This window comes from Euphorbia lathyris, chromosome 8 (assembly GCF_963576675.1).
Source record: "Euphorbia lathyris chromosome 8, ddEupLath1.1, whole genome shotgun sequence".
Lineage (NCBI taxonomy): Eukaryota > Viridiplantae > Streptophyta > Magnoliopsida > Malpighiales > Euphorbiaceae > Euphorbia > Euphorbia lathyris.
In genome coordinates this window covers 83,345,447-83,372,033 of record NC_088917.1, presented here as the reverse complement: position 1 = coordinate 83,372,033, position 26,587 = coordinate 83,345,447, and the positions used below count along the sequence as shown (strand labels likewise).

General features: G+C 29.8%; 1 protein-coding gene across 2 annotated transcripts; it reads right to left on the bottom strand.

Moving 5' to 3' along the window:
• Nucleotides 1–407: 407 nt before the first annotated feature.
• LOC136202371 (probable LRR receptor-like serine/threonine-protein kinase At3g47570) lies at nucleotides 408–9,365 on the bottom strand. 2 transcript variants are annotated; one of them, XM_065992943.1, is made up of 5 exons: nucleotides 8,841–9,365; nucleotides 8,499–8,570; nucleotides 5,560–5,703; nucleotides 899–2,884; nucleotides 408–815 (listed from the first exon to the last, which is right to left on the bottom strand). In XM_065992943.1, the coding sequence occupies exons 1-5, from the start codon at nucleotides 9,322–9,324 to the stop codon at nucleotides 460–462; spliced, it is 3,042 nt and encodes a 1,013-aa protein (XP_065849015.1). In that variant the 5' UTR covers nucleotides 9,325–9,365; the 3' UTR covers nucleotides 408–459. The 2 variants fall into 2 exon arrangements, with proteins under 2 accessions (XP_065849015.1, XP_065849016.1); XM_065992944.1 differs by lacking the exon at nucleotides 8,499–8,570.
• Nucleotides 9,366–26,587: the final 17,222 nt, after the last annotated feature.

Sequence of the window (26,587 nt, the reverse complement as noted above, 5' to 3'; positions counted from 1 at the left end):
TACGAGCTGGAAAAAAATTATATATTTTACCGAATTTATAAATATTAGTCTCTAATTCAATTATTACATCACAAAAAATATGAAATCTTTCTTTAGAACCAACTGATATGTAATTGGTATAGAATAAGAAACAAAATATATGTGTTACATAATAATATATGAAATTGACCCAACTTGTCAACGTTAGGGGTGAAATTGCTCTTACCTGCTAACGTTATGGATAAAATTGTTTCTGACTGTAAACGTTATTGATATTTTTACATTTTATTCCAAATAATAATAAGGAAACACTTTGCAAGACTATGAACAAAAATATTGAAACCAAGAAATACCGAGTGTTTAAAATTCTGTTGATACTATAAAGCTGATATTTATTTATGACAAATTGCTAGAATAAAAAAAATAAGTAAAGCATTAACACCATAAATTAATTTTAATATATGAATGATTACATACTTATTAAGTTAATTGAACATCATTGAGAAGCTTAACTTTGATCTTGTTGAGAGTAATTAGAACATCTTTGATACCAATCCTCTCCTTAGGTACATCTACACAACATTTTAAGGCTAAGTTCATAATTGAAGATGTGCAATCTATCTTAGCCAAATAATGTCGTTCGTTGACCCTAAGCAAATTGGGATCAACAAGTTGAGTGACTCCAGAAGGTACTGAATCTTTAACCCATTTCTTCATACTCATATCTTCGTTAAACATCTCATCCGTAGGCCTTTTTCTTGTGAAAGTTTCGATCAACAGAATACCAAAACTGTATATATCACCCTTTATAGAAACAAGTCCTTCTGATCCATACTCTGCATCAAAATTTGTTTTAATTAGTGTCGCACAATAAATTACTATTTCAAGTATAATATATATACAGAAAATCAAACATCACCTGGGGCCATGTATCCAATAGTTGCAAGATTTATAGTTTGTATGAAAGATTGATCTTCTCCGACGAGCTTCGCTATGCCAAAATCAGTTACATGAGCAACCACATCGTCATCTAGAAGGATATTACTAGGCTTCAAATCACAATGAACAATAGGAGTCATATAACCATGATGAATATATTCAACTGCTGATGCAACATCAATCATTATGTTCAATCTCTGAAAAATGTCCAAAAAGTAGTTGTGAGAATACAACCACTTTTCCAGGCTCCAATTAGGCATGAAGTCCATGACTAAAGCCTTAAATTCAGTGGTACAACAACTCGTGATTATTTTCACAAGGTTTCTATGTCGAATCTCACGCAGTACTTCACACTCCACATCAAAACTCCGGAATGCTCCTTCTAACTCCAAATTGAAAACCTTAACTGCAACGGACAAGCCATTTGAAAGATTCCCTCTATATACCGAACCAAAACTCCCCTTGCCAAGCAAATTCACCTCATCAAATTTATTTGTTGCCCGTTGAAGCTCATGAATAGAAATTCTTTGCCATATTGGTAAAGGTGGAAAATTCACTTGGTGAGTCAACAATCTTGTTTTCCTTTTCCAATGCCAAATTAGGACAACAATAACAATTCCAAGTGCCAAAGTTGTTAATACAATTGCAACCAGTGTTATCTTGATTTTCTTTGAATGGTTCTCATTGCTAGTTCTGCATGGATTGACTTGGAATTTAGGTGCCCCACAAAGTCCTTTATTTCCTATAAATGATTGGGTTGTTAAGTTCATAAACGGCCCTCCATTAGGAATTTCTCCTTGTAGTTCATTGAAGGACACATTAAAATCCTTGATATATTTTAATTTCTCTAGGGAATTGGGTATTTTTCCTGAGAGATTATTGAATGACAAATCTATGAATTCCAAACTTATAGCATCACCAAATGATTCAGGAATGGAACCCTCCAATCTATTATTAGATAAAGAGAGACGCTTTAGAGTTTGAAGGCATTCAAAGATGGGTGGTATACTACCTGATAATTGATTTCTAGACAAATCAAGTAATGTAATAGCTCTCAAACTGCCAATATCTATTGGAAGATCACCGCTTAAGGAATTTGATGATAGCTTGAGTTCAAGCACATCTTTAAGCCTCCAAAAAGTTGATGGAATAGTAGAATTGAGTTTGTTAGAATCCAAATAGAGCTTTCTAAGAGAACTGAGATTACCCAAACAAGACGGGATATTTCTAGAGAGCTTATTACCCCCAAAATATATGTCACTCAATCTCTGTAAACCACATAATTCAGTAGGTATGGACCCTTGGATTCTATTTAACTCAATATCTAATATTTGAAGCTTCCTCATTTTTCTAATTGTCCTAGGAATGAATCCTTTTAAATTGTTATCTCCTAGATTCAATGAAATCAAGCTAGTTAAGTTTCCAATTTCCTTGGGAATGGTTCCTATTAGTCCAGAACCATACATTTTAAAATATTCGAGGGAAGAAGATAGGTTTCCTATGAAAATTGGTAGAGTAGCCTTCAATGGATTGTTACCCAAGTCTAAAAATGTCAACTTTTTGCAATTCGTCAATGAGGAAAATAAAGTCAGTAAAGGTTGACTATTGAGTTGATTGTTCCATAAATTGAGAAATTGAAGCTTTCTTAAATTTCCAAGAGCAACTGGAATAATGCCAGAGAACATGTTTAAATCCAAGTCAATCTCAGTGAGTTTAGAGGCATTAGAGAGAGATATGGGAATAGGACCATGGAAATTATTGTCTCCAATATAAATTCCCTCAAGGTTGGGAAGATAGAGACCAAAACTTGGAGGAAGACTGCCTGAGAGATTATTAGTATCTAACACTAAATTCTTTAATGTTGTAATTTTAAAAATGTTGGAAGGAAGCATTCCATCAAGGTTGTTAACTCCGAGATATAGTTCCTCCAGGTAAGCAATGTTACCCATTTCAAAGGGAATGCTGCCTGCCGTCACAATTCATTTGAAAAATTCTAAATTAAAATTGTGTTTATAAAAAAATTCAACTAAAATTTGAAGGAAGATATATATTTAAACCCAATAACAAATTTAACATCTCATAGAAGTACAAATATATATTTGTCATTTTTCAACATGGTTTCTCCAAAGTTAAGAATTTTGGTTCATTGTATTATCCAAGAGTTATGTATGTTTCCTAAGAGTTATGTTGTTTCTTAAGAGTCATGTTGTTTTGTCCAAGAGTTATATATACTGCCTAAGAGGTGTGTTGTTTATTAAGACCCATGTTTTTTCTAGTAATTGAAATCTTCCTCCCTACTTCCAAACTTCAATTTTCTATCCAACTAGATTTCTTATTGATGAATGAACTTTACAATACACAAGGTTACTTGAATAACTTTTTAATAATAAAACAATTTTTACTAATGTAAAATTTTGCAATTCAATTGTATATAAAGTATATAATTTAAATGAAAAGGAAATATGATAAACTTGGTCTCTCATAGACTTAAAATGGCTGCAAATTGGATTTTCTATTAACTAGAATTATACAAAAAAAAATGGGTAATTAATTTATTAGTCCCTATATTTTGACAAAACACACTGTTTAGTCCCTGTATTTTCAAAAACACATGGTAAGGTCCCTAACCTTTTTATCAATGAACTGTTTAGTCCTTCCGTCTGTTTGTTATATTTTTTTTACCGTTTATGACTTCAGAAATGACTAAATTACCCTTTACTATTTACCTTCAAACTTTAGAAGAGAAAGTCTAATTTAAAAGAAGTTATTTGTATGGAGAACAAGAAAAAGAAAAGACCCAATGCATACGAATTTGAACGATTAAGAAGAAAATCAAGAAGAAGAACATTCAAAGTTGATTTCAGATGCATTAGAGTTTAAAGGAAATGAAAAGAAGATCGCAAATCCAAATTGACTAACAAAATCTTCATGAGAGTCTAACGGCAGGGACTAAACAGTTCACCGAGAAAAATGTTAGGGACTAAACAGTTCATTGAGAAAAAAGTTAGGGACTTTATCATGTGTTTTTGAAAATACAAGGACTAAACCGTGTGTTTTGTCAAAATATAGGGACTAATAAATTAATTACCCAAAAAAATTTAATAAGAAATGAATTAAGAAGAAGAAAGTGCAATTTGCCAATAGAAATTCTTTGAAGTTTATTCAGTTGTTTCTTTTCGTGTTCTGTAACTTAAATATATGAAAGAGTCAAAAAGTAATTTGTGTCCTCCAAATTTATAATTTTATAATTGCTTACATGTTATGTAATGGTTAATTTGTGTCTACATCCATGACATAGCCACAACCAACAATTTACAATATAATTATGAAAATCGGTTTAATGCATATATACATACCTAAATTTGGCAAGTTTTATCTAATAGCACCCTAAACTTTTAAAATAACATATCACATATTTATAGTTGACTTTAAAAACATATGACACACTTATAGTTAGTTTTAAAAATCTATCACACACCTATAGTTGGCTCATTCGGACCTCAATGCATATATACACACCTAAATTTGGCAAGTTTTATCTAATAGCACCCTAAACTTTTAAAATAACATATCACACATTTATAGTTGACTTTAAAAACCTATGACACACTTATAGTTAGTTTTAAAAATCTATCACACACTTATAGTTGGCTCATTCGGACCTCATGCACACAAAATCGTTGATTTTTCGTCTTTGACAGATGAGGTGGCATACCGAACGAATTCACGCGCTTTTCTTTTTTTCTATAACACGTATACCAACTTGTTCGTTAAAGACAAAAGATCAATGATTTTGTGTGTAGGAGGTCCGAATGAACTAACTATAAGTGTGTAATAGGTTTTTAAAGCCAACTATAAGTGTGTGATAGGTTATTTTAAAAGTTCAGGGTGTCAATAGACAAAATGTGCCAAGTTTAAGGGTATAAATAGACATTAAACCTATGAAAATCACACTAAACTAAGAACTTTCCTAGAAAATATATATAAAAAATTACTACAACTCTCTACCTAATGCTCATATAAGAAAACACATTTATAGTCACTAAATCTTAGCACTCAAGACAACTTGATGTCCAATTTGTTAGACTTAGTCCTTACTCCATATTTGTAAAATTTAGTCTTCAAAATTTTGATCTTTTGCACTTACGGTACATATTAACAAATTGGTTCAAATTGGTTAGTTAAGTTCCATTGATAATATGTAACTGCTAAGTAGGTATCAAGATTCAATACTTTGATATAAAATATATTTTCAATTGTCTCGATAATTTCATCATAATGAAGAATCAAACTAGATTCTAAAACATTTTATTACTAATAGAAATTTTGTGCTGGTAAATGAAAACCACCTCAACCAGATCAGAATAAAAAACCTGATAACAAAGTATTATTAAACGAAGTCCTTACTCCGTATGGTTAATATCTCCAAATTTTTGTAAATTGACAATAGACTTCTGAATTTCAACTTTTTCAAAGTACAGTGGGATAGTTAACTTTTTTAGACAGGTCTAGGGAGTAAAAGGTGTAATTAACTTTTAAGTATGTAAATGCAAGTACGTATAAAGATTTAACAGTTTCATATAAAATAGTAAAGATTGAATTTAGATTAATTCTAAAACATCTACGAGTACGGATAAATACCTGTCAATTTGTTTTCTCCGAAGTCAAGAGTCCTTAATGCGGTAAGATTTCCAATAGATGAAGGAATTTGACCACCAATGGAATTTCTTACCATGGCTAATGTCTCCAAATTTATAAGATTACCAATGCACTTTGGAATTTCTCCTATAAAAATCAAAGGATAAATTTGTAACTGATTAATTTAATTCATTTGTTAGTTATATATATATACACACACATGAGATTATAAGTAGAATATGTAACTGTAAATAGATGTTATCTATATGGAGTTATAGTTTATGTATAGAGTTACTTTATGTATAATTTAAAATATTTATTCAATTTTTCTGTTCATAGTCATAGAACTATGCTATTTGCAACATTCCAATTGAATCTTTCATAGGAGAATTAACTGTTCGACCAAATTTGGCTCAGTTCTACGATAAATTATTAAAGCAATCGGATCTTCTAATATATATGGAGGACTGTCCATATAAAAATTGATATATAAATAAATAAAATGATTTTTTAACTTGTCAATGTGTATACAACACGTATAAATTTTTCTATAGAAAATCCTTCATTTGAGTCGGAGAATCTGATTCCTCTAATAATGTATGCAATTTCATTAAATTTAAAATTATTCATTCTTAATCCTTAAGACTATAGAAATTTAATTTTATTGATTTCTACAAAAACATTTTATAGCTTTAGGAACTTTTGGTGAAGATAAAATATCCTTATCCACTTACTTTGCCTAGCCAACAACTAAAAAAATTGTAGCAACCAAATATAACAGATATATGCTTCTTTGATTAGCTTCTATTTTCCATTAATGTGCTATATTTTCTTTTCTAGATTCCGAATGAAAATTCAAAATCTGTTTAGGTCAATTAGTCTATTTTTAATATACTTATGTATAAAAGAACCTTCCTTGAAGGAGATTCATATTGTATGTCACTTTTTTTTTATAAAAAAAAAATTCACATTAAGTCCCTTGGTTGTCAAATTAGCTAATTATAAACATTAGTTAATATAAATTCACTTATTTTATTTGTGTTTAAAATTATATTTTTTTTTTTACAAATTGAAAATAAGATTCACTCATTTTATTTTTTCTCAATAATATCATATCACACGTATAAAAAAAATTATTTTTAAACTATTATAAATGAAAATCAAAATACATTTGAATTATGAGGGACTTAACAAAAACAAAAATAAAAATTTCAAGAACTTAATACATCAAAATCATAATGATTATAGATCTTATGATGCTTTTCAGGGCTGATCCTGAGATTTTAGAGGCCCGAGGGCGAATTACCAAATGGGACCCTAATAAATAAGCGGAAATTAAAAAAAAATAAGTAGAAAAGTAAAGTATATAAAAGAAGATTACTTAAAAATGACACTTTTCTTGTTACATTTAATAAAATATCTAATAAAAACATTTTATATTGCTTTAAGTACCCAATTTCTTATACAAAATGATGTCTATGAACATTTCTAGAAGTAAATTTCTTAAATTTAATAAATTATGAAATAGTTCTAATAGATTTTATGCTCTTTACAATACAAAGCATGATAACGGAAAAGTGAAAAACCAAATTTGAAAATCACATCATTTAACGAGGTTTAGCACCTAAGTTCTTGAAATTGGAAGATTTTGATACATTTTTCCGAAACTTCTTTTGAAGACCGAGTCAATCAGAATCTGATAGAATTTCTCAAAGACAACAAAAAAGATTATTAGTAATTGGAAGTTTCACAGTGAGGTGATTAGAAAACAAAATTGATTATATAGCTGATGAATTGAAATGAACTGCGGATGTAGGATAATATTACTGTTTAATATTCTTTGGGATTGGAGTGTGATTAAAAAAGGGAGAGATAAATTATAAATTTTTGTTGGGATTGATAGGTGGGAAAGATAATTATAGAAATACTTTGAGATAAATTAAGGAATTGATGCCCAAAGTTTTTATTAGGAAATTTGGAAAGAATCCGAGATAAATTAGGGAATTTAGAAAGAATATTTAATAACTGATGCCAACGTTTTTTATTTGGAAAAACTAATTTGGAAAGAATCTAAAGTCAACGTCAACTATATTTTTTTTTAATTTAATCAAGTATAATTTAATAGGTACTAATGCATCACTATAATTAGGGCCCTTCTCATCCTTGGGCCCTGGGCAGGCGCCCCTACTGTCCATGCTCAGGGACGGGGCTGATGATTTTTTCCATATTAATAGTCTCCAATGAAATCTCAAGAAATGTTATCTGTGTCTAATAAGATTTATAAAAAATGATTTTTTTATATAGAAAGCACAATATTTAATCAAGCAAATGTTTAGTGTCTAAACATAACTTGAAGATAGATGAATTTGGTTGAGAATAAATACATTTGTTACCATATAATTAATATTTTTTTACATGTCAATTCAATATGTTAATCCATGTCATTTGAATTAATTTAATATAAATATCAAAAATTTACCAAATTAGTCATATATTTTATATAATGTAAATTTCTTCTAAATCCCAATAAAATGGGCTCTTATTCATATTTATTAAACACACGAATTATTATTTTTAAATATCATAAAACTCAACTTTTATTTCTATAATATATACCAAAAGTAATTAAAAACTTCAATTTCATATATATGTTAGTGTTTTAGGTTAATTTCATTATGTTTTATTTTACTATGTTTTTTTGTACCGAATTATACTTTTAATTTTAATTAAATTTTATATAAGTTTCACTAAATTACACATGCAATTCAGTAGGTTCACATGAATTTAAAATAGAAAATTGTAAGAGACAAAAGTTAATGCACGAATATGAGCAAATGTATTTGATGAAAGATTGCTGTTAGATCTATGGAAAAATCCAACCATCGAAGTGATGACACTAATTATGAGTAATATAAACAATTATTTATAGTAGATATATTGACCTTCAATATTATTGATTCCCAAATAAAGATGATGGAGTTTTGATAAGTTGCATATTTGTAAGGGAATGCCACCTGTAACGATACATGAAAATTAATATATGAAATTATTCCCATCATTAAAACATTATTTATGTCAATGGAGATTAAAAAGACGGTCATTTCATCCTATTGGGTAAAAAAATTCATCTTTTGTTAATGAAGTTTAAAATTGAACAATCTAGTAGACCTTAGGTTTAAGATTGCACCGTTGTACATTGAGACTAAATCTCCAAATTAAGCTTAAGATTGAAATGTTTTTACAACATGAAAAAAGGTAACAAATAAGGGAAAGAAGAAATTAACCTCCAAAGTGATTAGTGTCGAGACCAAGTAACTGAAGTTGGGAGAAAGATCCAATCCAAGAGGGGATAGTCCCAGTGAAAAGATTATATGCCAAGAGAAAAAACTTCAATCGGCGTAAATTGGAAAGTTCAACCGGCAAAGAGCCATGGAATGAGTTATTGAATAAAGAGAATGTGCCTAGGAATGAAAGGTTCCCAATTTGTGGAGGAACGGTTCCTGTTAATCTGGTGTTTTCAAGTAGTATCTTCGTAACTCTGCGATGACGAGTTCCACAAGTAATACCAATCCAATTGCACACTGATGTATCTTTAGACCAGTTTGATGCTAATAGATTTTGAGGATCATTAGTGATACGAGCTTTCAAGGCAAGCAACGCATCCTCATCAGCATTGATATTACTTATGGCTTTGCTTTCATCTATGCATTTCAGTAAACACATGAAACACAAAATAATTATGACTGAAAAAGAATTTATTTTCTCCATGACTCACTCAATATTGAGAAAGGTGTTGAGGAGTTGTTATAAAATAAAAGTATTTGAAACTACATATATATATATATATAGTTCCAATTTGAAGCAGTAAGTACAAAAAAAAAAAAAAAAAATAATAATAAATAAAATAAAAACTCCTTAATGTCTATTATTCCCTTACCCCACTTCTTAGCAAACTTGACCACTGAAATTTCTATGAAAAACAATTAAAAGTATTATATTTAATAATTAAAAAAAAGTATTATAAATATTAATGAAACAGGTAAAGGCTATGCTTATTTTGTTTTTGACAAAGTAAGCCTTACTTTGTGTGTTTTCACCATTGGATTAATTTTATACTCCATCATCCAATGGTGAAAACATATCAAGTAATGGTACTTTGTCAAAAACAAAGTAACCATAGAAGGCATATATTATTTTAACTATGTATACTATTCATTCGTATACTACGTTGTAATATCAATTAAAAGAAAAGAAATTTTGGCAGTAACGAAATTAGATTAACATAATTAATTTTTTATAGATGAATTATCCATAGGTAACTATCTATTCAGTATGTGTGGTGAAGCTCTTAGCCTAGTGGTTGAGAGCTTACCTATGCCTTGGGAGGTCATGGGTTCGAATCACATCCAGGTTTGGTGGGGATTTTTCTTTCTTCTTTAATGTAAGCGCATTGTGCGCAAATTTTTTTTTTTAAAAAAAAAAAATATTTGTTTTTGTTAGTTATTTATTTGACAAAAAAAAAACATTATCAAGTTCTGATTTTTTATTTTTTATTCATTAAGGTCTTTATTTTATATTTTTGATCATATATAGCACTAATGACCAAAAATAATAATTTTGAATATAAAATTCGGTTAATAAATAGTTTTTCATTTTACCTGCATTTAAAATATGCATTTTTCACGGTTTTAGAGCAGTTGAAAATAGATTTTTATGTGTGTAACATGACTATAGGCAAACTATAAAACCTTATTTCAAACGGTAAAAAATATAATTTCAAACACAAATGAAATTACATATATATTTTTTACTAAATTAAATGTTTAGAACTAACTAATTTCGTAAGTAAGGTCTTAATGCAATAAAAAAACAAAAATCGGAAACTTAATGTATCCAAATAAAATATTAGTGGCTTAATGAACTAAAAACTGAAAAATTAAAGGCCTCATATAATGTTTTTTGCCTAATTATTTTTATGTGTTAATTGCAAATGCGTTTTTGTTCAAATATTCCTCCCATGCAGTAATAATTGTTGTTGTTTACTTGATTAATAATTACTAAAAATCTACGAAACTGTTTCAATTTATTGAGAAATTTGTTTGGAAAGTCTGATATGACAGTTAAATAACAGTTAAGCAAGTCTTACAAATTTTCGATACCACGTGATCAAAATTGATCTTGTTTAAAAACATTCGATGTAAGTTTACATTCGGTTTAATTGTTAGAGTTAGATTTGACATTTATTCCCGTTAAAATTAATTATATTTCTTAAATATTTGTGACTTAATCTTATCTACTTGTAAGAGATGCAGCATTCGAGTTTAATTATGTAGGGCTTCTTAAATTAATTATCATAAAGTAGTTTGGTAGCCAGCCATCTACAAAGTTTTGAATTTTCTATTAGCTGGTCATTTAAGCAAACTGTACATCCTTGAAAAATGAAAATTGGGGCTATGAAAATTAATTATGAAGCTTGCGGACTTGGATGATTAAAAAGATGTTTGAAGACTAGAAAACTAATTATGAAATTTGATTCTAAGAATTTTTTTTTTTTTTTTTCTGAAGGGAAATGAGATTTCTCATTAAATAAAATACAAAGCATCAGAATAGAATACAATGCAGATTCCAGAAAAAGGAGGAATTGTAAAAGAAGTAAAAGGATTAGCATTGGAAATGGCATTTTTAGCTAAAGTATGAGCTACCATGTTCGCTAACTATGGACGAAAAGACACGCTAATATCATGTCGGTTTTGAAAAAGTAATTGACAATCTTTTATAATATTTCCGAAATCCGAGAGATCCTCCTTGGATGAGTGGAAACTATCCACAACTGTCTTGGCATCTGACACGATCATTACTGACTGAAAACCTAACTCCAGAATTCTAAGAAGTTTTGATTTAGTAAATTTAACTCTAACATTTTCAAGAAATATCAATTTTAGCTTATATTACCAAATTTTTTAAAATATTAGTTTAACTATTATTTAAACATATTAGTCTGTCCAAACAAGTTTATCAATGAACTGAAATAGTTTCGTGCATTTTCTATTGGCTACTTGTAACTATATTAGTAATACGGTAAACGTTTTAGACACTTTCACAAATTTTTTTATGATTAACTTATGTGTCGGACTTAATTATTAACATTTTAACAGGTCTTTTGTAACTATGTGAGTAAGGCCTGTTCTTTATCACTTAATTTCAGTAACAATCAGTTCAGTTCAGTTCAGTTCAGTTCAGTTCAGTTCAGCATTCAGTTTTAGCATTCAGTTTCAGCATCCAGTTTCAGTATTCAGTTTCAGTATTCAGTAATTTATCCTTATTTATTATATTATAATTATTTATATATAATTTATAATAATAATAATTATTATTTAATTTATTATTATTTATTATTATTATTATTTATAGTTTATCATTTCTATAAATTAGATAAAAGTTAAGAAATGATAGTCAAGAAATGATAGTTTATTAAAGTATATATCGTTTAATAAAAAAAATTAAAACTAAAGTATACTTCCATATTTAAAAATTAGGAATTGCACTCAAATTTATCGAATTTATCAATGTTAGGGATAAAATTGCACCATTTTAGATGTTAGAGGTAAAATTACCCATGACCCAAAAATTTAGGGATATTTTTACACTTTAACCCTTAATTAGAATAAAAAGTTAAGAGTTTGTATTCATATAAAAATTTGTATTTGATTTCATAGGCTTTAAACTATATGTAAATTTGTGTTTGGATATAATTTGTATTTTTAATTTAAATTAGACTCATTTTTATTTAATTTTATAGGTTTTTATCGAGCCAAAATTTTATCAAGCCGAGCTTTTATTTGATATTCAATTTAGTTTTATCTTTAATAATATATTTATTTATTTATTATTGATATTATTAAATTTATTAGAACCATCATTATTATTATTATAAGTTTATTAATGTCCACTATTATCAATTAAATTATTTTAAAGTCTAATATCATCATTAGTGTTTAGTTCGGTTCAGTTCGGTAGTATTCAGTTAAGTTCAGTAGTATTCAATTAAATTCAGTTCAGTTCAGTTCAGTTCAATTCAGTTCAGTTCAGTTCAGTTCAGTTCAGTTTTTTTCAGCAATAAAGAACAAAGCCTAACACATTAAATATTTTCAAAATAATTGATGTCTGATGTGATAGTTAAATAACAGTCAAACAAGTCTTTTCAAATTTTTGATAATGTATGGTTAAAATTGAACTTGCTTGGAAATATTTTAGGGGTTCAATTTGAATCATTTTTTAAATTAGGATTAAATCTGAACTTTACCAAATATATTGGGTGAAATTTGACATTATCCCAGCAAATTAATTATGTAGGGCTTCTTCCATAGTTAATGTAGTAGTTGGTGACAGGATGTTGATATTACTACTTGTGGCTTGCTATTTAGGAAATTAATTAGTACCGTTGAAAATGAAACAGAAAATAGTTTCAGTACTGTTTGGTAAAGAGTTTTTTGGGGTAAAATTAGAAGTTTGAGCCATTTTATAGGTTTTGATTAGTCAATTTTTTATTTTTTTTTTGTTACAATGGAGGAGCTAACCTTAAGAAAACATCAAATACAGACCGATCTTTAAAGAATGGTCATTCTGGGAAGCCCATACCCACAAAAATTAGAAAAAAGAATGTCATGAATGCTTGCAGGAAGCGCATCACACTCGTGAAGACCTAAACTCAAACTCTCTGCGTAGTTTGCCATCCAGTCAGATACCCCGTTCCCTCGTAGGATATGAACGAGCCGCACCTCCCAATCTCTATCATATAGATCACGACACGTCATAATAAGTCAAGAAAAACGATGTCGTTGAACCACCTCATGACTAACAAGCCGAATTACTACCAAAGAGTCCATTTCGAATACTACCATGCGGACCTCTTGGAAAGTCCTCGTGTTGCACCCCTAAACTTTAGAGTCCCTTTGGGAGATCCGATGATTAGTTTGTTTGGTGAATAGATGTTTGAAAGAGCTTGTTGGATCTAAAAAGCTAATTTTGAAAATACTCATCTTATGAGTTTTTTCAATTAGCTTATTCATTGTTCCATCTCTTTTGAATAACATTTTTACCCCTGTTTATTACCATCTAACTCCAAATAAAGACTTTATCATGTCCTTATTTATCATTACGCAAACAACTATTAATAATCAGTTAAGTTTTACCAAACAATTTTACATAATCAGCTAGTCAAATCAGCTAACCAAAAAGATAATCAGCTATCAACTAACAGCTAACGATTATTTGCCAAACAGGCCTCAATTTAACTATTTAAGGCTTACTTTGTAAAAAACTCATAAAAAACACTTTAATCTTAATATTTTCAAACAAGATCAATTTTAAAAGTTTCAAAAGTTTAAATGGACTAGTTTAACGGTTATATGATTAACATATCGGACATTTCAAATAAATTTATAGATAAACTGACATCGCTTTGTACATTTTCTATGAGATTATTTCTAATTATTTTAATAACATAATAAAATTTTATTGTTAATGGTATAAAGCAATCAATCAGTGATAAAGTAACATTGAAATTTCATTCCTATTTTGCTTTTATTTATGTTTTATCCAATTTGAATCGATTTATGAGACGTTCTAAACAAGTTTATAAGCAAAATAACACATTTTGTATATTTTCTGTTAATTATTTCTAGTTATTTTAGTAACACACTAAAAATATGTTATCCGATTGCTTATATTTGGCTATTTTTTATTTATTTATTTATTATTTTGAACCTGAAAAATGATATTCATATATAAGTGGGATTGACATACTCAACAATAACGTTTGACAGCCATTCCGGCACTACAGTTGACAAAAAAATCGCTAGCATTGGAACAGGCCTGCCTAGCTACCAAATGTGCAGCCCTATTCGCTAAACGAGGAATAAAAGACAATGTAAAAGAAGAGTTGGATTTCAAAATAGCTCGGCAATCATGAATAAGCGATCCAAACTCCAAGATATCTTGTTTACAAGACTGAATTGCATCAACAACAAGCTTAGCATCACATTCAAATTCAACATTCGTATACGTCATAGTAGCAAGCCAAATCAGGCTCGTGCGTAGAGCAAGTGCCTCAATCACCCGTGGTTCTCTTATACCTGGAATGAAGCTACTACTACAAAATAGGAATGCTCCCACTTCATCTCCGATTACTGCGCCCATATCACAACTCTTTATTTCCTTGAAAATGGCGCAGTGAATATTGCACTCTGAACCGGCGGCCGGCGGCTTCCATTTCTGATTTGCCATCGTTTGCAATGAGAGCCTGCTGTACAGGAACACTGATGTTTGTGCTGCTGTTTGGGATATGGCACTGATGTTCGACCGAATTCGCTGGTGTTCCCGGAGCTGGCGCTGCTGTTCCGCGAAAAAACAAAATTAATTCATTTATTTATTTTTGTTTCTGATCAATTTAAGTCGAGTCATCAATTATACACTAGCGCAAAAAAAAAAAAAAACAAAATTAATTCATTAATCATAAGAAAAAAAATGTCAGCCGAGAGAATTGTGTGGAAATAAAGAGGAAACATCCACATTGTGATAAGCGGATAATATTCATATGGTTGTAATGAAAGATGATGTTGTTAGTCTTTATTTTGTATTATAGTTATTTAAAGGACAAATTAGCCTAATTCAACAGGTTCATTTATATATCTAATTCACTTTAGTTCTATCTCATCAAATTAGACACTTTTATCTATTTTAGACAAAATTATCGCTAGTTCTATTCGATCGATCCATCTGCTCCTGCTCCAGCTTCTTCTTCTTCTTTCGCTTCGTCCGCTTATTCTTCTTCTTTTTGTTTCAACTTTTTCTTAGGTTCATATTCTTCAATTTCTGATACCAATCATTAACGGTTTTTGAAATTATTGAAGTATTATGTTCAATTTTCCGTAGAAGATGTTGAGAGTCTGGGGAAGAAGGTGAAAGGTATTTTTGTCCAAAGTGGATGAAAGTATCTAATTTGATGAGATGAAAACAAAGTGAGTCAAATATATTAACGGACCTCTTCAAATCAGCTAGATTAATAATTAGCCCTAAAAAAATGTATTGGTGAGTTTTTGAATAAATGTCCCATTAGCTAGATTTCAAAATGTTAATAGAAGAAAAATAAAAAATTTGGCGTTGTATTATTATAGAAATTGCTGGGAAACTCATTTGAGTGAGGTGTAAATATATATGTGGTATTTTATCAAATATATATATATATAGTAAAACCTTTATAAATTAATAATGTTGGGATCATGAAATTTTATTAATTTATAGAGGTTATTAATTTATCGAGTATAAAATTAGTGATCTGGTCCAAATCGGGACCAGAAGAAATTATTATTTTAAAGAGGTTATTAATTTATCGAGTATTAATTTATGAAGGTTTGCCTGTATATATATAGGGGTGAAGATCTAGTGTGACAAGGGGTTAGGATATGACAATGAGCTTATTGTGTTACATAACAAAACTACGTAGTTTTGATTATAATTAAAAAGGGCAATGTGGCAAATTTGTAAATAAAATGAAAGAGAGGATAGAGAAAATTGTTTTATTTCTTTTCTTTAAAATACATTTTCCCAATATCTCTAACATCGTTTTTCAAAATTTTTTATACTATTAGACTCGTCTAAATTAGACGGTCATTTTAAGACCCCTGAAGCTCAAGTAAAAAAAATTCTGGTGAACGGAATCCGGGTGGACGTTTTTTGGCGAGACAAAAAGTTCCAAAAAATTCTCAAAAAAATCCAGAAAATGTAAAACATTATTCTAAGAAACTTTAATTCTTGGGTCGAAGCATAATTTCTTACGGTTTAGTCCCAATAAAACATTTTTCTTAATTTTATCCATTTTACAAGCTTCAACAATTTATTGGGTTATAACCGTAAGGAATCTCGTTTTGAGCCAAGAATTAAAATTTTTTAAAATGATGTTTTAAATATTTTGAAATTTTTTGATAATTTTCTGGGCACGTTTTTTGTCCTACTTACATTGTTCAAAATCAGTGTACCATTTGTTCCACCATAATACTTATATTGTTCCAACAGAAAATTGTTTTATTTCTTTTCTTTAAAATACATTTTTCTGACATTTCTAACCTCATTTTTCGAAAAATTTTATACTATTAGACTTGTCTAAATTAGACGGTCATTTTAAGATCCCTGAAGTTCAAGTAAAAAAAATTCCGGTGAACGGAATCCGGGTGGGCATTTTCTGGTGAGAAAAAAAGTGTTCAAAAAATTCTCAAAAAATTTCAAAAAATGTGAAACATTATTCTAAAAAATTTTAATTCTTGGGTCGAAGCGGGATTTCTTATGGTTTAATCCCAATAAAACTTGTTCCTTAATTTTATGCATTTTACATGATTGAACAATTTATTGGGTTAAAACTATAAGGAATCACGCTTTGAGCCAAGAATTAAAATTTCTTAAAATGATGTTTTACATGTTTTGGAATTTTTTGATAATTTTCTGGGCACATTTTTTTTTCTACTTACATTGTTCCAAATCAGTGTACCATTTGTTCCAACATAATACTTATATTGTTCCAACAGAAAAATGTTTTATTTCTTTTCTTTAAAATACATTTTCTTGATATTTCTAACCTCGTTTTTCAAAAAATTTTATACTATTAGACTCGTCTAAATTAGACGGTCATTTTAAGATCCCTGAAGCTCAAGTAAAAAAAATTCCGGTGAACGGAATCCGGGTGGGCGTTTTCTGGCGAGCAATAAGGTGCCCATAAAATTCTCAAAAAATTTCAGAAAATGTAAAATATTATTCTAAGAAACTTTAATTCTTGGGCCAAAGTGGGATTTCTTACGGTTTTGACCTAATAAATTATTGAAGGATGTAAAATGGATAAAATTAAGGAAAACGTTTTATTGGGACTAAACCGTAAGAAATCCTACTTTGACTCAAGAATTAAAGTTTCTCAAAATAATGTTTTACATTGTTTGGAAGGTTTTGAGAATTTTCTGGGTACTTTCGGGTTTTTTTATCGGAAAACGCTCATCTAACCGCCGGATTCCGTTGATTTGGGACTAAACCGTAAGGAATCTCATTTTGAGTGAATTAAAGTTTCTTAGAATAACGTTTTACATTTTCTGGAATTTTTTGAGAATTTTCTGGACATTTTTTTCTCACAGAAAAACATATCGTCGGATTCCATTCACCGGAAATTTTTTTACCCAAGCTTCTGGGATCTTAAAATGACCATCTAATTAAGACGAGTCCAACGGTATAAATTTTTTTGAAAAACAAGGTTGAAAAAGTTGGGAAAATGCATTTTGAAGAAAAAAATAAAATAATTTTTTCTTTCCTTTTATTTACAAATTTGCCACCTCATTTTGGTTAGTTACAAAATTGGTCATTGTCACATCGATCTCATCTCTCTCTCTATATATATATATAGTCACATTTAATAGAAAATGTACGTGGAGGTGATAGGTTTGATTCAAAATCTAATAATTAGTTATTTTGATTTATTAGTTATGAAAAAATATTTAATATATTTTAATAAATAAAGTTACTAAAATTAATATGTAATAAATAACTTAAGGGTTACCGTAACTAATAGCTACTAAATAGGTTAGTAGTTACTAAATATTGGTCTATATATAGGCTAATTGTTTATGATTTAAAAAGAACCAAGAACCAATATCAATAATAAAATAGAAATTAAGTGGAGATGTAGATCCTTTAATTTTATTAGTTTCCCTATTTATTTTATTTCTTTATTTCTATCTAAAAAACCCAACAAAGTGACATAAATTAGGGATGACAAGGGGTAGGTTACTTGTAGATAATGTAAATCTCAAACTCTTCGTACTCGTTTCATTACTTTAACGGTATACTTTATGAATTCCATTCTCATCCCATTTAAATCGCGGGTAACCGCAAGTAGCTTTACGCATTAAAAATCAATAGATAAAATAAAAATATTACAAAGAATAAATTTAATAATTATCTGCAAATTAACAATTCAAAATTAAAATTAAAATCCTAAATCCCCCAATTATCAATAAATTAAGCAAATATATGACGGGTACCGAATAACATGTACCTAGGAGTCTTCTCATACCTGTCTCATACTTATTTATACAGAGTACACATAATCTCATTAGGATCGGATAGTGTTGGGTACCCACTAGTGCATTCCCCATTACCATCATTAACATAAATTGTACATCTTTCATGGATACTTAAATTAAGGGGGTAATACATCATTTCATAATTAAATAACAGTTAAATCAGCTTATTCAAATTTTAGGTAACATAAGACTATGTTTAAAAACGTTATGATTAAATTTACAAAATTTCATATTTAGAGCTAAATTTGTACTTCTTAAAAATGTTAGGATCAAAATTGATCCTTATTAGTAATAAAATAAAATAAAAAAACATTTGCAATCAAATATATAGTCACTATATTAGTCTTAAAACTCTAGTACTCCTTTACCCCATTCGTTAAGCAAACTTGACCAATGTAAAAGTATATGGAAAAACAATTAAAAATATTTAATTTAATGTACTAAATATTAATAAATTACAATATAATTAATGAAAAGTTTATAAAACATATATTAAGACAACTAAAACTAAGGTTAAATGTTGAAAAATATTGTGTTAGAAAATAAAATATTTTTTGATGTTTGACATAATATCGAAAAACAAAAAAAAGTAATGGATGACTATTATTTTGAAATGGATACGAAAAAAATCAAGTAAGGTTACAAAAGTTTATGAAAATGTTTTATTCTCTTCAAAGGTATAAAACATTTCACTTTCTAACAAACACCGAAAATCAGAAAAATATTTTTTTGCCAACAAACGGCACCTAAATTATCTTTATTTTAGACCGACTCAAAATCATTGAATCTACAAACATAATTCTAATTGTTTTTTTTTTCAAAAGAATTCTAATTGGTTTTAAACCATAGATTAAATACGTTTTCCAGAAAACACACTTTCATTCTTTGTGGTAAGTATGAATTTGAAAAACCGACAAAAAGAAAGATATAAATTTTATTGGGTAAATTACATCCATGACCACTGAACTTTACCATTTTAACATAGTGGTTACTGAACTTCAATTTTTAACAGTATGATCACCGAACTTTACACTTTTTAATACCGGTGGCCGCTCAACACCTCAAAACGACCGTTTACGGCGTCAAAATAAAAAATTAGAAGAGTTAATGATATTTTAAGGAACTTTAATTCTTGAAAATTTTCATTTTGAGGTTATTTAGGCGTTGTTAGTTTAGGAGAGAGAACGAAAGATCCAAAATATGTGATTTTGGAAAATAAAAAATGTGGTTTCATGGTAAATGTGGTTCTGAACAACTTTAATTCTTGAATATTTTCATTTTGAGATCGTTAACGGTTATTTTAAGGTGTTAGTTAAAATTGAGTGGCAACCGATGTTAAAAAGTGTAAAGTTCAGTGGCCATACCGTTCAGAATTGAAATTTAATGACCATAATATTAAAATGGGTAAAGTGCAGTTGTCATAGGTGTAATTTACCCAAATTTTATTTGAATGTAGTATAATTTGATTTTTTTGTTCAAAATTGATGAATAGAATTTTCCAACTACTCAATTGGGTTGATTTTTCTTATGTTTCTGAAAGAGATGCTTGAGACTAGAAAATTAATTTCTTCTCCCTAATCTGACAGTGCTAAGAGTAAATTATACTAGTGCTACTTAAACTTTAGTTCACGCGCATTAGTACTTAGATTATTTTTTATCAAAAATATACCTGAAGTAACGATGATCGGTCAATACGAGTTTGACTAGTAAATTATACTAATGGTATCTGAACTTTATCTTAATTCACATTTTGGTACCTAGATTTCATTTTGTTTAAAAAATAAACCTCAAATAAAAATGACTCAACATTTTAACGGATAAATAAAGTTTAGAATAACTTGAAATATGTCAATGTATTCTATGTCATGAGATCTTTTTAACAGTATATTATAAACTCAAAACGGACAAGTGATGAATGAGAAATGGATGTTCAAAATGAACCACTTGAAATGGTTTGAAAAGAAATGAGAATTTTAACTATTTTATAAGCAAATGGCTTTTACAAGCATTTAACCAATTACTAGGGGAAAAGATTTCTCACATACAGGGGTGCAGTTGAAGTACTATTAGGTTAGGGGCGCACTCACACGACATGGGCGCTGCGAATGTCACACCGAAACGAAACCCCTTGGATCTGCTTACTTTTCCTAAAATTATATTTTAATTAGAAAAAAATCATTTATAAAACACATTTATTTATTTTTTTAACAAATTTTTTATTGTAATAAATTAACAAAAAAACCGGGGTTGCACCGGTTCCTGGTTCGACTACTGGGCACTGGTGGAATCCCGGTTACGTCGGTTTGTTGATGGGTTCAACAAATTGGTACAGTTCGGACGGAACTCTTTACTAGTTCCTAGTTGAACCCGTTGATCCGGTACGAGCCTAATAACATTGGCGAAAAGACAAATTCAAGTTAAGTGTTTAATTTTGTCCCTTTTATCAATTAATTCATCAATTATACATTCTGAACCCATAGAACGGTGCAAAAGACTAAAGTCAAGTCAATTTAAAAAAAAAAAAAAATCTCAGTTTACCAAGTCTTACCAAAGACTTAATGGAGTCAATTGTGATGAAATTCTAGGAAGTTTCATAACCACATAATTTCCTATCCAATTAATTGTAGTTTCATTTTGAGCTGATGATCATAACTCATTTAGCCACTGTTTAATCTATAAAATAAATGGATTGGATTGATTCATTTATAAGTTGGGTTATAAATAGATTGATACACCTAATTCATATAATAAATGTATTGAATTTCGAGTTAATTGGGCTGATTTATTAATTCATTTAATAATTTATGAAAAACGAAAAAAAAAGAGAAAACATGAAAAATGGAAATCTGAAAAATGAAAAAACGTGAAAATATGAAAAACATAACCGTAAAAATTAGAAAAAAAATAAAAAAACTGATATATATATATGAATATACATTAAAAGTGAAATAATCTCACGTATGACTTTTAATTGGATTTGGTAGATATGTAATATGTATAGCCTAATCCCAATTCAAATTAATAATATAAAGTTTTTGTTTTTATTTATATAAAACCTTAAGCTAATAAGATCAATTTTTCTTTTTCTTCTTTTTTATAAAAATTGGGACGATGCATTATCCTGAAACCTGACATCCACTCTAGGTTGGCACCCCATGAACGCGAAAAAGCAAAACCCGAAAGGAATCAGTAAATAAAAATATAGAGTTAAACAAGAGGGGGAGCAAAAGAATGAAACAATAAAGAATAAAAGGTAAAACTACAAAAACAAAGAATTAACGAAATCTAAAGTGATCGATGTTGCAAACATCATCAGACAACAACGAAGCAGAAAATGCAGGGGCCGAATTCCACCAAGAAATGGTCGGGGAGGAAACACCAAAACGAGCTAAGGCATCAGTGACCCATTTGCCTTCCCTGAAGATATGTGAAACAATAATAGTCATCTGTGAACACTGGTTCAGACATTTCATCCAATCCTAGTGAACAGACCACAGAACCTGAGATAAGCCTGCTTTGAGCTTATTGGTGACCAACAGAGAGTTTGATTCAATCCATAAGTGCTATCAGTTCTTCTCCCTCGCGATATCTACTACAAAAATTGCGGCTTTTAATTCGACAAGAAAGGCAACCAGAGAAGGGATTGGGAAAACAAAGCTACCACGAGAAAATCCCCTACTCGTGCGGAAAACTCCACCGACATCCGCAGGTCCAAGAGCACCCAGAGTTGAACCGTCAACATTAACTTTAAGGCAGCCGTGTGGCGGACTGATGCGCCTAGCAGCGTCGGACCACTAAGCTCACTAAGTGTACCTCGTCGTTATCAAGTAATAAAATCTGGACAAGTCCAGGTATTGAATCCACAGGATTTATTCCTGCAAGTATCAAGCTACTCGGTCTCTAGTGTTATCTAGGCTTTGGGGGGTTTGATATTGATTTGATTAAGTTAAGCTACTCCTAATTAAATTACTCTACTCCTAGCTAAGTTATTCTACTCCTAGGTGATCTTTTACTAATGTAATTGCTCGAAGGGACATGGAATGATACGATAATAATGAAGATAGATTGTGCAGATAACTGATTTAAAACCTAATCTAAGTCACTTGTGTCCGAGGCGATTAACCCTACTTATCCTTCTGAGGTTCCTAGTTCGTGATTCCCTTGTAAGGCCGAAACTAGCTCTAATGCTCAGCAATTTGGGCTTAATCATCTATAGGGTCGTCAATCCTATAAGCACTGACTAGGTCAGATTCAGCTCGCAATATGTGTCAACTTAATATTTGGATTATTGAATGAGTTAAACCAATCAGACAAAGCGTAAGACAAAGATAAAAGCAATAAACCAATTGAAGAAAACAAAACTATAATATTATTAAAGATGGAAAGTATTGTCACGGAGATACAATTAGTCTAGGTGATAAGCCCAAAATATACCAAAAATATCATTAATAATTACGTCAGTTTTGTAGTGAAATTGTGCTAATTATATTCAATTAGAGTACTTTTACGTCTATATATGTTTCTTTGATGAAAGTGAATGTATATAAGTAAATTTCTTTATTCTTGATCTTATTTTATATCATGCAAATTCATGATAAATATAAATCTTATTTTCAATTTTCAATTAGGTTTATAGGCATAAATCGAACTAACAATTTTAGCTTTTTAGCTCGGTTTGACTTCGTCTTACATCAAAAACAAATTGAATTTTTTAAGGAAACTTTAGCCGTAATACATGTTGAATTTTAAGTCAATATAGGATGAATGTACTATTTTTCTTTCCCATTTTAAATTTTGCTTTTTTATAACTCGTGTTAATTAAATCAAGTTATCGTATTCTTAACTTTTGGCAACGATTGAGACCAACCTTATCACAATCGAGGTATGAAAGGGGAGAAAAAGTAAATAAATGGTACTTTTGGCCACAATTGCGAGAACCCTTATCACAATCGAGGTATGAAAGGAACGTTAAAAATAAAGCAAAAATTAAACGTGTTAAGTTTAAAGTAACGATTGCGTCCACCCATGGTATGGTCGATACCTAGTGAACACAAAAGCAATTTAATTAATATTAAGTCATAGTCGAGACCACCCTTATCACGGATGTGACTAGCAAATAAATTAAACCTAAGTCCTTATTTAATTCATATTTCATATAATAGATTAGGTTTGGGAAATGAAATTTTGTGCTTTGAAATGCCTTGAGACGAAAGACTCAAAAACATGCGTGCTTACACTGTCCCGAATACTTCAATATAAAAATTGAAATACAAGACGAATGATATATCGCTTTTACATTAGCTAGTTTGATGTTTTGCGTATAAATTTACCATGCAAGTTAATCTTTCAGTTTAACTAATTTAAAAAGGAATACATGGATATATGTTTTATTTTCATAAAGAGATTGGTTAAAGAATAAATTCAGTGAAATTTTACTCGGTTAATAATTACCTAAAATATCATTAATAATTACGTCGGTTTTGTAGTGAAATCATGCTAATTATATTCAATTAGAGTACTTTTACGTCTATATATGTTTCTTTGATGCAAAGTACTTAATTATTTGGTTAAATCCAAATAGGAGCTAAATGAAGGAAAATAGGCAAACGTTTGGCAGCGGAAATATAAAAATTTTAACCTATTTCCATTAAACCAAGATCCGTTAATCGTTATTTCATATAAAGATGGATAGAAGGAAATACCTTTTGGAGTTCTATCTACCATTGCAATCGTAGTGCCCACAACTCTTACTCTGAGTTCTCGAGCACAAAACAAAAACACAATTCAAAATCAAATTAGAACTCAACCGTATAAAACAACCAAAGTAGATTGTCTCTAATTAATCAACACAAGATCAAGGAAAAAGAGAAAAAGATGAAATCAATTGAATCGGTAGGAAGCGGTGGATTATTTCGTCCTCAACAAGGGGTGTCAAAATTCTCTCTCCCGGGATTGTCTGTCTTGGTCGAAATTTACCAATAGGGGGGTTATAAATACTCTCTTGTATCTAAACCCTAGTTAGATAAAATTAGGTTACTGAATAAGAATTTAATTCGGAATATAATTCTTATTTATTATTTACAATTATATCTTAAATATAAAGATAACAATAATAACCTTATAGGATAATAATAGGAGCAATTTAATCTCATTAAACTTCCTAACTTATTTATCCTTTAATTAATTTAATTCACAATTATAATCTAATTAGAATTGTTTAAAAATCAAATTAATTATTCATGTATTTCACTACATAAAATCGCCCCCCTCATTTACTGGGCCTTAGTGGACTCAGTTGGGCTTCCATCAATTAATTAACATCTGTTTCTCTTTTGGGTTCCAAGTCTTATGTGTGACCCATTAGGTTCTTATTGCTTCTAGCCGTATGCAACTATTAAATTAATTTTCTCAGAATTATATTTAATCTTTGCATAACGGAATGAGTACGCGAAATGTGATTAGCAAATCCGAAACATTCCCCCAGAGCTATAAGAAGACAGGTTGATTCTGTCGTTGACCTTTCCATATTAGTTACAGTATAATTCGAACCTTTATCAACTACATCCTTGAACTGAATCTTATGACTATGGATAATGTCAAGTCACATATAGCGAGACGTTCGTTTTACTTGTACAGGCCGAGTTAACTCCAATTAGATAGGTTAAGTGAATCTGTATTTCAAGTCTTAAGCTATCTGCTCGCTGAATCTTCAGAATAGTGACAGTTCCTTTGACTACCAAAATGTAAACTAATATGAACAAATCTTAATCTAAATCTAAATGCTACTGTGTTTGTATTTATTTGATAAACAACTTGTGTACGGCAAGATGCCTTTTACAAAATCGAACTCTAATCTCTGACTCATTTCTGAGTCAGAGTTTCTGCATAAACTCTGCACTAATCTTACAAATCTAACTCTCTCTTTCTATATTTCAACTCTCAATCAACTCTCTATTTATAGATGTTGAAGAGTCGTGATTGAAGTGTCGTGTCCATTGTGAAGGGTCGTATGCGCTGCGAAGAGACGTTTCTATCCACCCGAACGAACGCGTTTCTTGGAATTTAAACATGTGAATTTAGTGCTGCAAAGGCTGCTGATCTTACCGGGAATGAGAATGTGATTTTTGGTCTTCGAAATAAAGGAGAGAGGCACTGGACTTTAGCGTGTCGCGACCGAGAATTTGGGATTCTCGATCGTGACCCATAATTCTCTATCGAGAATTTGGATTCTCAACCGAAAATAGGAATTTTTCTCCCGTTTCTGACTTCGTTCTCATCTTCCTCGTATCGGTGTGCTGATTTCTTCGTCTTTTGGCTCCTAACTTAGGGTTTTTCCTTCGTTTTTGACCTCTTTTCATTCCTATTTGGATTTTACCAAATATTTAGGTACCTTGCATGAAAGAAACATATTCGGACGTAAAAGTACTCTAAATAGATATAAACAGCATGATTTCATAGCAAAACTGATGTAAATATTAATGATATTTTAGGTATATTTTGGGCTTAACAGACGATACGAAAACAAATGTTTGTCATGTATCTTGTGTCATGTGAAAGGGAAAATAACATAGTGATGTTCTCAATTAACTTATGAGCTTATTCCGAGACATGAAATCAACACTTGATAAATTTTTCTAGCGCTATTTTCCGACTAGGTAAATTTATCTTCCCCCTTTTTTCAATTTGTTTATGTTAGATATGACTGGTAATTTTAATGAGAAGGGTGGTTTAGTGAATTTGATCAACATATCCGGTGAGTTTAAATAATAAAGGGTAATGCAAAAATACCCATAATGTTTACAACAAGAGCAATTTTACTCCTAATATCTAAAATGGTACAATTTTATGCCTAATGTTGGCAGCCAGGAGCAATTTTACCGTTGACAAATTTGATCAATTTGAGAAATAATTCA

What these genes read in the sequence shown, in the direction of transcription:
- LOC136202371 (XM_065992943.1), bottom strand. Translation starts at nt 9,324, where the DNA reads ATGGAGAAAATAAATTCTTTTTCAGTCATAATTATTTTGTGTTTCATG. An exon ending in CGACACTAATCACTTTGGAG is followed by an intron (nt 8,571 to 8,840) that starts GTTAATTTCTTC and finishes GTATCGTTACAG; the next exon opens with GTGGCATTCCCTTACAAATA. An exon ending in TATTGGATACATGGCCCCAG is followed by an intron (nt 816 to 898) that starts GTGATGTTTGAT and finishes ATTTTGATGCAG; the next exon opens with AGTATGGATCAGAAGGACTT.